At 41.5% G+C, this 13,429-nt stretch overlaps 1 protein-coding gene across 1 annotated transcript in view; it reads left to right on the forward strand.

Annotated features, from left to right (window-relative positions):
- LOC145457898 (uncharacterized) overlaps positions 1-13,429 on the forward strand; it is a 48,894-nt gene that overhangs the window by 20,772 nt on the left and 14,693 nt on the right. The window contains exon 6 of the mRNA XM_080336191.1: positions 4,988-5,133. Coding sequence (XP_080192317.1) covers positions 4,988-5,133 — 146 coding nt within the window. The remainder of the gene's footprint in view (positions 1-4,987; positions 5,134-13,429) is intronic.

A 13,429-nucleotide genomic window follows, 5' to 3' on the forward strand; every position in this document is an offset into this window, starting at 1 on the left:
AACTTGGTCCGCAATCACACAACATCAAGAGCGAAATACGTTACATGTACTTAGTCAGCGAATGATGCTGATTCAGCCAATCAATAAAATTGATATCGCTGTCTGATGTAGAAAATCTAGCAAGCGTACGGGGTCCAGCTCGATTTTATGTTTATTCTATCATAAAATCCAAAACCGTGCGATTGGGGAGTTGGCTACAGCTGTATAACTGACGCCGAATACATTGTTCTGTGTGGCGAGATGGCGCAGTGGTATAATTCGCGGCTTCAACACCAATGGGTTTCTGGTTGGAGTCCGACCGTGGTCGACTTCAGAATTCCTATACCTAAGTGTTGGAGGTTTATCTAGTCTCCTCGCCTCCTCATCCGCGAAGGCGGTGTCTTACAAAAAGCCTAGAAGTGGGCCGTGCTATAAGTCGACAGTTACGGATAAAAATGAAAAATATCGGCCTGGTGTAAATGACCACTGTAGTCGACAAACACCATAATACCTCAAACAAAAATATGGTTCGGTTTGGCCTGGACCGTCAAGGCGTAAGCTTATGTTCCCTGGCAACTTCGACTAGACAAAACCGGGTATACGACCGAGCATTAAAATGCTGAAATAGACAACAATGAAACAGTAGATACGGTTGACCCGAAAACAACCCGGAATGACGACATGAAGAGGAATGAAACTAGGCAGACGAGCCAGGCAATTATCAAAGCATACTTCTCAATTGACGCCGCATTCGAAAATGCAGACACAACACAGAATGAAACCGAGCCTGCACAAGCCGGGATGGAGGAGTATGCCATCAAAAGCCGTCGGATAAGACACCTCAGAAACCTCATGAACCGACAAGCAGCGAAAGAGTGACTACCATGAGAGGAACTGCAAGCAGCCAAGCGAAAAAGCCGAATAATATTAAGAAGAACAAACTCAACAATTCTCCCAACAGAATCGATGACGAATCGATTGATACCAACGTCGATTAACGTAAATGAATTTTCAAATAGAATGCAAAATCTGGAACAATGTATACAAACCTGCAAACGGCTATCGACGCTACACCCGACGAAATTATGGGCAACGTATACGACGGACCACAAGCTCCGATAATACTGAAAGCTATCCGATAGTACGCGATAAATTGTATTTATTGACCCATAAAACCCATCCATTTCACCCACAACCTATCCCAAGCATCCTAACCTCCCATCCCTTCCTCAACCCATATCACTCCCCCACCAATACCCACCCAAATTATCCACCAACCATCATAAACGATAAACAATACACGCATACGAACGCCAATTACTGACGGCTTCTACTACGACTTCAACCACAAATTCGCCTTCAACAACGACTGCGATGAGATGACCCGATGATGGAGACAAACCAAACCGAAAGAATTGTATTTATGAAATTATTGATTTTTTATCCATACATAATTGAATAAAAATCACAAAACGGCAAGTTCTCGTCAAAATTGTTGGCAAAGCGACGGAAGATTTTAATTTTAGGGATGATTATATCATTTGATTTCCTCAGTTGATACGTTTGACGACGTTTAAAAAGTCAGTATGCACTACAGCATTGTGGCATTATGTGGCCCGAGTCGTCGCTAGGTATATCGTGACTACATCAATATATAACACTTCACTGACATGTAAGGTTGGAATTAGCAATATGACGTCATGAGGTTCACGTTCGCGTTCACACGAGCCTGAACCTTTTAGGGGTTCACACCCAGTGTTGGGAGTCTGACTCGAGTCACCTTTTTCGTATGACTTGACTTGACTCGAGTCACTTTGCTAAAATGACTTGACTCGGCGTATCAGAAATGAGGATTGACTCGTGACTCGGAGAAAAATTCACGAGTCAATTTCAAGTCATCAAGTAATCGATATCGATAGAAATCATTGTATCTTGCATATGTTCGGATTGTTCGCGAAACGATGGTGTAACCCGTGAAACCGACCAATCATTAAATGATCGTGCGTTTTACTGAGCCTCTGTTGTTCTCTCACAAATCAATTGTCTGCAAACGAAGTGATCGAAGCTGACAGCTTACGTTGTCGTAAACTAGTATAGTAAAGTAATTTAATGGCAAAATGTCTATTTCTGTTCTCTGTTTTTACCTTAACCAAACCTTTTGTTTTATTGAAATTGAATTCTAATATAGTTTATATGCTCCACAACCATTTGCCCAGGCTCGAATTGCATCATATCAATTTGTAAATGGGTAATGTATTGCATCTTATCAATTCGCTCTCAATTCTCTATTTTGGCTAATAACTATAGACTGAGGCTCTGCTGCAATCACTTACGTAGTTTAGCAGTTCTACGTATATGTGAATGATATTGAGCCTTATTGCGCGTACATTTAACTCAATATACGTTCATCAGTTCAAAATCAATGAACACTCAATCTGTATTCTAGACAGCTTGCAAAATGCAATGACGTAACCATGCCTCATACTTCGAAAAGGTAACTTGACTTGAATTGTTACTTGACTCGTGACTTGACTTGACTTGACTTGACTCGACTTGACTCGAGTCATCTCCAAAAATCGAGTGACTTGACTTGACTCGAGTCACTTTCGAAAATCGATTGACTTGACTTGACTCGAGTCACTTTCGAAGATCGATTGACTTGACTTGACTCGAGTCAAAATGTTCAATGACTCGAAATGACTCGTGGCTCGAAAGTAGTGATTTGATCCCAACACTGTTCACACCATCCCTAGTGCTAACCCCTGAAAGGTTCTGGTTCGCGTGAACGCGAACCTCTTTGAAAGGTTCTATGTGAACTTGAGCGTGAACATGAACCTATGACGTCATATTGCTAATTCTAACCACACATTTCCGTGAAGTATAATATATTAATGTAAATGTTTAAGAACGATACCTAGCGAAGGCTCGGGCCACATTAAGACACAATGCTGAAGTAAAAGCTGAATTTTTAAGCATCACCAAATGTATCAACTGGAACAATCAAATGCTATAATAATTCCAAAATCAATATTTTACGTCGCTTTGTAAACAATTTCGACGCTTACACCTTGACGGTCTAGGCTGGACCAGACGATGCATTCTTAAAGCGTCACACTATTGCTGCATTCAAGCATATGGACTTATAGTGTTTTGACTGGAGTCCGAGTCCAACTCATTGTGTTGACCGTTCATTGTTCAGTTCCTAGTTAATGTCATGTGTAACTCACTTTTTATGACTCTGATCGGTGATATCGAATGCTTCGCATTCATAATATACTAATGTTCATCACTTTTAACAGTTTCTGTTAGCATTTTCAAGCATCAGTAATGATGCGGTTTGTAGTATTCATGGTGTTAGTCGACGACTATGGTCATTTACACCAGACCAATATTCCATATTGTTGATTGCGTATCTGTCGACTTGTAGCATGGCCCACTTCTAGACTTTTTGTAAGACACCACTTACGAGGATGAGATGGCGAGGAGGAGCCAAATAATCCTCCAACACTTAGATAGGAATTCTGGATTTGACCTCGGTCGGATTCGAACTCACAAGCCATATTGGCGTTGTAGCTGTGGGTTATACCACTATGCTATCTCGGCTATCAGTACTGATAGACGAAATAATATTAATGTGAAAACTATACTATTTTTCGAAATTGGTAGACTCAGTCTCGAGTCATATGACTTGGTCCGAGTCATGCGCAATGACTCGAGTACAAGTCGAGTCAATCCACAAATCATCACAAGTCATCGAGCATGTCCAGTGTCCCAATTCAAGTCGAAACACAAACAATTTTTACTGAATCACTAGGCCTACTTGTATGTCACTTGACTTTTATATTATCTTCTTTCACTTTTCATTCAGTGTGTATGCCTCCTTTTTTACATCGCCTATAGGCCAGGTGAGTGTCTGATTTCGAAGACTACTCCAAGACGTTTCGACACCTTCCTATCTTCATTGCATCGCAGTCTCGATGACATTTTTAGCAATAAATTGAATTGAAATTGAATATTAGTTCTTTATATCCGCGAGTTTACATTGCAAATATAACTTTCACCAAAATCCGTCAAATCTCTGAATTTTTCGTCGCGCTTCGCCGAAGTATACTCCGACAATGTCCGCATCATGTTTCCATGAATGCGGTGTTTTATAATAATTCACGTGAATTAATTGCGCGTACTTTTCGATAGCCCGTTCCTCGTTAAAACACTTCCCTCATGCTACCTCGGGTTATTTTCCACAAAATGTTTCTAGATATCCCATATGCAGCGCACAGCGTGTCAAAATCGAAGAAAAGGGCACTTAATCTCTTTTCTGAGTGAAAGCCCTTTGCGCACTAAAGAAACTTCAAATATTTTTGGTGAAAATGATGAGCTAAATAAACTTGTATATGGGAGCTCCAAAATTAATTCTTCAGAATATTTATTCATCGTGTCGTAAAGGAGGATACTGTTTAGTGTTGTGATCCACAACCTCACATGAACGTTATATAACACGGGTTGCTTTGTTTGGACTACATTCATGTTGAATTTAAAAACTGGTTGCAGTACTTAATTCAATGTGAGCTAAAATATCTGCCACATTCTAAGTTGGTTTACTATAGTCACACAAATCAATGAAACAAAACCCAATACGATTAACTTGTGGTGATTTCGGGATGTGTACATCGGGCTCGAACGAGATGGTATGAGCCCGTAGCCGATGATTGTTATAACAACCTTGGTTTGATCCCGGTTCGCACATACAATTAGCATAGATTTAATTAGTCGGATGATCCTCGGGGTCGATTCAAGCGCTAAATATTTCCAATAATAAAGTCCCAACTCGAAAAGACAGACCGGACCGCGTCCTCTTATCTTTTGTTTTTTACTGCAGTTTTTAAAATATGGCGGGCGACCTAGGCAATTTTTGAGAAGGGGCACTGCAGGAAAAAAGGTTAAGAACCACCGGCTTAATTCATGCTGTGATTCACTCCTGCAGTGTTACATTGACACCTTATGGCAGATCTCTCGCGTGCCAGAACGCATCATCGACCCACTGTCCCTATCTATTCTACGCCGATGACGTCAACGATGCTGGAGTTACGTTTAACAGAGCTCAGATCAAGAATATGATTGGGGATGAAGCCTGCGTCGCGAAAAGACCTACCCGTAAGTTTCGTTAAAGCTAGTGTTTCGCGTAATGTCGCTTATCATAATGATGTATCTCGAAATGAATTGGAAGAACTTGGCGTGAACTCAGAGTCATATTTGGATTGAAATCGTAAATCCAATAATATAGTTACAGCTAAATTATTGCGATTCAGTCCGTACTTGCCAGTGGAATGCTATCCAATATGGTCGCCAGCAAAAGATAGAAAAATATTACGTTATCCAATAGTAAACAGAAACATTCATGATAGTAGCCTACACAGCCGGGGTTTCCCGTTAATGGTCAATGACCGTAGACCACAGGTCTTATTTATTGTTTACGTATTTTTTTTAAATTGAAAACTTCATTTAAGGCTGCGTTTCTGATATTAGATATTTAATTATTTATACTTGTTTCTATTGAAGTTTCTGCTAGCCAGACCTGGCCAAAGTGCGGCCCGCGGAGCTATTCTGTGCGGCCCGCGAAAGGTTGCTTGGAATTCAAAACATAAATCCTGCTTTTCGAATGCTGACGCGTGGACTAAAACCATGGGCTGTAACAACTGAACGGGAAATTCGTTTGCTCTGAAGCCTAGTCAATAATACGCCACGATTACGCTGCCTATACGTACGCCTACCTCGCGTGCGTACTCCAGATTTACAATAAAGTCAATGCAGCGAAGTAGCCTATGATTAGCAGTCACAAGAGACCACTTTGTCCATATAGTTTAGTTCAAACCTTCTTTGTTGCCATCGTCACGTTACGCATTATACGGTTGGTGTTTCAAATTATTACGTGATACCTTTCCAAATCCCTAATTCGTAAAACAACTCAATCAGTGCTCGCGATTACTATATGACTCATCATATCTATCACCCATAAACGATGAACGGGCATGTCAAAAAGTGAAGCCGAAAGCTGAAATTCAAAGAAGGTTTAGAGCACTAAATATTTCTATACTGGAGTCAAATGTAAACCTTTTAGTTTGTACCGATCATGTCACCGAGTTTAGAGATTTTAATTAAAGTCGGTATTATGACAAAAACACGGAGACAGGCATGGTCAAGGGACGGTGAATTTCAGAAAAACTGCAAGCTTTGCTCAACCTCATGGCTATTTAAGCTGCACACTGCTCGGAAGGCAGCGACCAAGACAATAATCTTTGTACTATCACAAATACATTTCAGTACAGTGGTTCTCGAACCGGGGGAGTGGAAGCATTTGAAGAGGGCGCGAAACCGAGGATAAATGAAAAAATTTTCGCGCTCGGCGCGATTCACCACCAACTCATGCTTGTTACTCTGCGTATTGATATTTCAGAATTCCCCCATCAATAGCTATCACCTAACATGGCACCAAACTATCCGTTGGAATTGCTAGCACTCTCGTTGCTCTTTTTAATATTTTTTGATGTCACGACAAGGGCGTGGAATTTTTCACTGTCGTAAAGGGGGGCGAGCCTAAAAAAGTTGGAGGATCACTGTTTTAGTGTATTAATAGTGGGATGTGGATACGGGTTTAAAGATAGTTAAAAATGAATCGTGTTTCGCATTGTCTCGAATCATGAAGATACATCGATATTTTTTTAGTTAACCGTCAATTTCTCATTACCCAGCATGAACACATTGACTGAGCAGCATTTTAAAACAATGTAATTTAGAAATAAAATTGAAATACGCTAGATATTATAGCTAAAAATTTTCACTCGGCCCGCCAACGTATTTTCTACTTCTCATTTGGCCCGCGGAGAAAAACAATTGCCCACCGCTGTGCTAGGCGAAGCTCGCGAAGTCTTGTCAGAAAGTACGAACTTTATCTTGGTTATTCGGTATTCTTTGAAAGTAACGGGCCTTTGCTGTTTGCTATGGTCTTTGTTATACTGTTAAGTGTCGGCTAATTGTACTGTTGTAATTTATCAAAGTTTGCCAAAAACTCTCCGTAACTTTCACGTACACGTTGTCGGCTACTTGTAGGCTGCCTTTGAAGTTTCATTCTACACTTGCACCATTATGACGCACTCCCAAAGTGTACCATGAACTCTATGACAACACCATGCACAAATATACCTTCCAAACTTTTCAATCAATTTAAAATTTGATGTTTACTTCTCTAATTAGTTGGCAATCGTCCGACTTCTTGTAATCTCGAATTGAGACATAAAATTCTAAACTATTTGACGGACCGGCAGGAAAATGGCCATGGACCAACGGCTGAAAATCACTGTTCTAGAATCTAGCTAGATCAACAGAAAGAAGTCGCGGAAGTCGGTTTTCCGGGCATCTTCTCGAAAAAATCAACCTTTTCAGTCAATTCACCAGCGATCAGAGTTAGGTGAATAAATTGCCCGTTTATATGTCCTCTTTTTCGAATCCGTAAATATGGGGGCGGGCGCCGTATTTAGCCAAATTAGGCCTAAGATTCGTGTACAATCAAAAACTCCGCTTGGTTTTACGCGCTAGGTCTATCAATAATCATTGCTGACGTACTGTATACAGTTTTCAATGGTTACTGCAAATTTTGACAACCAATGTGTGTATCAGAATCACTAACCTTGAACGACTGACAAATTACGTTAGAGCAGTGGTTCCCAAACGGTGGGGAATTCAATGGTTTCTGGTGGGGAATAGACGCATTTGCTCATAATTATCTACAGGACAGTCTTCATATTCACGGAGACACATGCGCAATTACCGCTACCACCTACCAGTTAACTGCTCTGGACTGTATGTATCGAAAATTATATTGCGCGGTGCTCATAAAACCTCATTTTTAACTCTGGGTGGTCAATCATGGCGTCGTAAACGCATCCAACACGACTAGTTTGGCGTGAAATAACGCTTTCGCGAAATTTTGAGCGTTACTGGTATCGGTTCACCATACGTTTTACGTTGCAGTTATAGGCGATTGTCTTGCGTACTGGTGTGGTTGTGTGTCTTGTGCAGTCAAAACAGCAAATAGCTGCTCTGTGATGACAAAAGTGTTAGGTAGAGAGGAGAAGAGCCGTAAATGCCGCACCCCAAACCCCCCAATTAGGGGGGGGGGCGAGCTGGAAGGGGACCAAAATGATTTCGTGAATTAACATAAATTATTGAGTATTATTTTGTAAATTTATTCAATTTTTTTTTTGCGGTGGGCGGGCGATTTAATATTGCCTGATATTTTGATTATTGGGTACCCTTCCGCTACGAAAATACGTAGAATTTATAGAAATGGAGACTTCGGCGTCGGCCATTACTGCGCCACGACGCACCAAGACATATGAAGTTATAGGCCAGGTAACATGGGACTCCGAGAAGTGTGCCAGAACGATCTGCAGCGAGAAGACCTTGACCGAGAAGGAATGCCCTTGTGGTGACCGCAAACTTCGATATATATACAATATACATATATGTTTAGTTATCCAAAGGCGGCTAAATGGCTGGCGCCGAATGTTCCTGGCCTGGCGATCTTAACCCCACAGAACAAATGCCATCCCGCAGGGAAAAAATTATTTGACAGTAAAGCAATACCAATTTGAAATCGTGTGTGCCTTTTAGTTTTGGCGATTTCCATATCTTTTGACATAGCAGATATTTGAGGTCACGAAATAGCATCATGTAACGAAGTCAATATATCAACGGGTCTGCCCGAAGATGTTAAATTCATATTTAGCGGCCCTACCTTTTCCAACACACGTCGCTCAGCTCTACCGGTAAATCTGATTACGTGAGCAGAGAGATATAAAAAATTGATAGCAAAATATATGCACTTATGCAGTTCCCGATCATATTGACCGATTCAAACATGAACTATATAAATTTTTCGCGCTACACGCATTTACGGTCCTTGTGGGGAATGCAGACTCGGAATAAATCTGAAGTGGGGAATGACGACAAAAAGGTTGGGAACCACTGCGTTAGAGCATCATAACTGTATGCCAAGGGTCACCAACGCCGTGCCCGCGAGCCTGTTGTAAAAATATATCGAATAGCAGCATTTAACAATATTCGTCAGGTTATTACCAGTGAGCTTTTAAATATATAGATAGATTGATTAAGCAAGCTATTCTTTTTTAAATCACACTGACATGTAACTTACAAATGACAATACAATAATACAATATACATTTAAAATTATGATATCAAATATCCTCAATTAATGAGAAAAAACCAACATGTAATAGAATCACAAGATATCGAAGGCGTAGGACACGGCGCACTGCCTATGCAGGTGACACGACGGAAGGCTATCCACGGTCTTCTTGGAATGGTGGGTGGTTCCATTATGGTACATCTACATCAAGGACAATGCCAAAGTAGTAAACAACATTTCTATTCGGTAGCAGATAGCCGTGAAGTACTAGCAGATTTTAAATATCTGTATGCCCATTACGTATTGCATCTTTTGACACAGTTTGTTTCTCTTACACTCAACGCAGTTTAGTACCATGTTTCTAACTTTCTGTAAGGGTTGCTGTTAGGGTTGGGACTTCGGGATCAAATTTCAAATCCCGGGATCGGGATTTCCCGGGATTTTCGCTCCTCAATCCCGGGATTTCCCGGGATTGGCAAAGTAGCAAAATGCACATACAACTACACAGACAACATTTATTCCGTGTAATATTGACGCAAAAACATGCTCCCGTGAATACGAATGAAACGCAGCGATCGAAAGTCACCCGGATAATGAGCATTTAAATTCATGTACCGCCTGCTTCGTGTAGGAGTTGATTTGTCCAACGTGATTGAAAAACGTCCATCATTCCGTTACATTGCCATAAGCTCTTCTTCCACACACTTGCGGATTTTTTTTTGTGCTCGATCACGAAGTCCCGAATCCGTTTGTGACATCTTGGCAAGTTATAGGCGTCAGCCTTGAAGGCCCGACGAATTTGCTCACTTTGGAACAATTTGTTTAAATGCTAGCCCGTCCACAGCAGTTACCTGGCTAGGAAGTTCATTGAACCGAGGATTATGCGATTTATAAAAGGAATGATATTTTTTTGACTTGCCCGATTGATTCGTGAGGGTTGATTTAATTACTATGATGTGTACGGACCTTAAATGCGTTATCAGTCCCTTTGTGCTACACCTGTGGTTCCTAACCTTTTTCGTCTCATCGCCCCCTTATCAACCTCGACACACATTTCCGCCCCCATCCCCTATCGCCCCATATTTACGGATCCGAAGAAGAGGACATATAAACGGGAAAATCATTCGCCTAACTACTTTGATCGCCAAAGAATTGAATAAATAAAAAGGTAATTTTTCCGAGTAGGTGCTCCAAAAACCGGTTTCCGCCGTTAAGTTGACCATTTTTTGGTTAACTTTTGCGTCGTATGCAGAATGAGCCAATGCTACGATCCGTAGACTACGACGGAAATGATGGTGCAGCTCATTTTATGCCATAGTTGGTTTTATTATCATATAATTGTGAATTGTTTTAGACAATCAGCCGAGTTTGTAACACTGCTTTATTACCAAAATAAGAGACATGACGCTACGTAAGCCTTGGTAGATGCTGTTCACAAATCCCGGTATTTCATTGCGATTAATCCCGGGATCGGGATTCCTTCAAATCCCGGGATCCCGGGATCGGGATTTCCCGGGGTCCCAACGCTAGATGCTGTTGTCCGGTACAATGGAATCTGTCATGTCTGAATACTGAACAGTTGGAGATTGAACTTGTAACACTGCAACCTGACCTCCACCCAGTGGCGGCTCGTCCTCTAGGGCAACTGGGGCATTGCCCCACCTAAAATTCTGTTCAATAACAATTCTTATCCATTTATAGACGCACAGCAATCTATATATACCGAAATCACAGCGAAAATCGTATTCTTCTTGTCCTTTCGCTTGTAAATGCCCATATATAGCGAAGTCTCTGCGAAAATCGAATCCCTTCCGTGATTTCGCTTTGCGAATGCCTAGCCGGGGCATGCCCCGGTAGCGCTCATAACAAGCTTTCACTGTCTATTCTCTCAAAGCCGCGCACAATACAGAAACAGTGATTTACTCTCTCCTATTCATAAAATTACCGAGCAGGTGGGGCAACATAGCCTGGTTGCCCTTAAGGTGTGATGTAACAATAGTATCTATATCTGAACTCGGTTACCGTCATATGCGTTTAGTCGACCTTTGCTGGCATAGGTCGATTTTGATGGTGTTTCACACCATGATAATTCTTGAAACTTGGTATGTCATGTCGTGATGGTGGTATTTAACACTGTCCCAAGTTTCAGGGTTTCTACTTAAAGTTTAGAGTAGTAATTCCGTTTCCGAAGTTGAGTGTGTGCTGATCAGTCATGTATCGCAAACAGATTATACTCGAAAGCCGGTATTGGTATCCATTGATTTTGACGATGTTCCATACCGAGATCGGTCATGTCATTTGGTACGGTAATCTTACTGTTAGTATCGAACGCTGTACCAAGTTTCAAGTTTGTCAATGAACTATGTTAGTGGTAATTTCGTTTCCTAAGTCGAGTGAGAGCTGACTCGTCATTTATCGCAAACATATTTTACGCAAAGCCGGTATTGGTCTCCATTGATTTTAACGATGCTCCTTACCTAGATCCGTCATGAGCTTTTGCATGGTATGTCTTGATTTTAGTATCGAACGCTGTGCCAAGTCTCAAGGTTGGCACTCAATGATTAGGGTAGCAATTTCGTTATCAAGGTCGAGTATGGTAGAGATGTGCGCTGATCTGACACTTATCCTATACCTAACGCATTGCGGATTTCACGCAAAAGCCGCTGTATCTGTGTTAACGCTAACTGTGTTCCATACCGAGATAGGTGATGAGATGATGATATCATGAAACAGTTTACTAACATCCTCGGTTTGCATTCAAATATTAACTTTTATTTTATATTCTCCAATGTCAATTTCACTGTGAAATTGAGGCCTTCAGGACATTTGCTTACAATTACAACCCCTGTCAAGCGCGATAGCTGTTTCGTTTTCGATGGCGGCTAACAGCTGATCGCTTGATCAGACTATTCCTCAGTAAATTTTACGCAAAATTCGGTGTTGGTCTGTTCGTATTAATTTTGACAGTGTACCATACCGAAAACGGTCATGAGGCTACTTCTTGATGATTTCATGTGACAGTGTACCAAGTTTTCGGCTTTCATCCTCGTATTTATTCGGTAATATATTTTCCAAAGGCGATTTTGCAGCAGACATATAGACACTACAGACCGTAAGCCGTATGTGTCGTGTGACAGTCTCCAGCCTCAAGGCCAAAATTTCATATGCTGTACCGGGACCGAATTTCCGAGGCTGCTATCCGTAGTTCTTCAGAATTATGTTTTGGATTCAATATGACATGTCCAATCTATGAGATAACAATTGCGTATCTGTCCGAACTCGTTGACCTTTCCAGTTAGGCTTACGCAATCTCTCGAGTTATAGTAATTTCCATTTCTGCAGAATTAGTCAGGTATAGTGCGAACATGAACCGTGTCGAATCTTTGTTCCGTACGCCGTTTACGCAGTTACCACACTTCAAGTCACAGCTCACCGGCAGACCTCTCGCGGCACATACGTTAAGATCACTGTTGTCGGGAAGTTCGTGTTACCGTACCACCAAGTTACTTGTTTACGTTGGAAAACGCCATTGTGACGTCATCTTGAGAAAAAGTCGCTTGCAGCCCTATCCCCACCACCCGATATTGTCACGAGCCGCCACTGCCTCCACCCAAAAGCCCACCAGGCTTCAGCAAGCTTTCGGTGACTAGGAAAAGTACAGTGGTGTATGCCAAGCAGCTATGAAGGTTGCAAGCGTGTTGCTGTAGGTCATGCATAAATGAATACACGCAGTGACGGAGGTCAATGGAGGCAAGTGAGGCACTGCCTCACCTGTCGCCGGGATAAGAAAAGGAAATTGTGAAAACCGTCAATGATTATTGATATTAACCCTCGATGTCCAGGAATAACTACATTTGAATATTCTTTTCATCCAATATCAGGATAGAATCTGCCTCACTCACTATTCGCTAACAATCGAACGATCGCAGCCCGATGAAACGCGCTATCGATTTCGGAAACCGACAGTGTTGTATGAATTTTATAGTAGCGACGGCCAATACGTAATGCGAAGTAAATACATTCCCTTTCTGATGTAGCTGTTACGTATTTGCCATCCATAGCTACGTTAAATACAATAGCCATTTACAGTTTGATTCCAGTTCTGCCAACTTGTAGCACGGTCCACTAATAGGTTTTTATAAGACACCGCTTACATCGGGGGTGACCAACCTTTTCGGCCAAAGGGCCACATGAGATATGCGAACCATTGCGCGGGCCACTTGAATGTTGATGACCTTTTTCAGT

The sequence above is a fragment of the Botryllus schlosseri genome, chromosome 15 (genome assembly GCF_051294905.1).
Source record: "Botryllus schlosseri isolate E-star chromosome 15, Bs_hap1, whole genome shotgun sequence".
Lineage (NCBI taxonomy): Eukaryota > Metazoa > Chordata > Ascidiacea > Stolidobranchia > Styelidae > Botryllus > Botryllus schlosseri.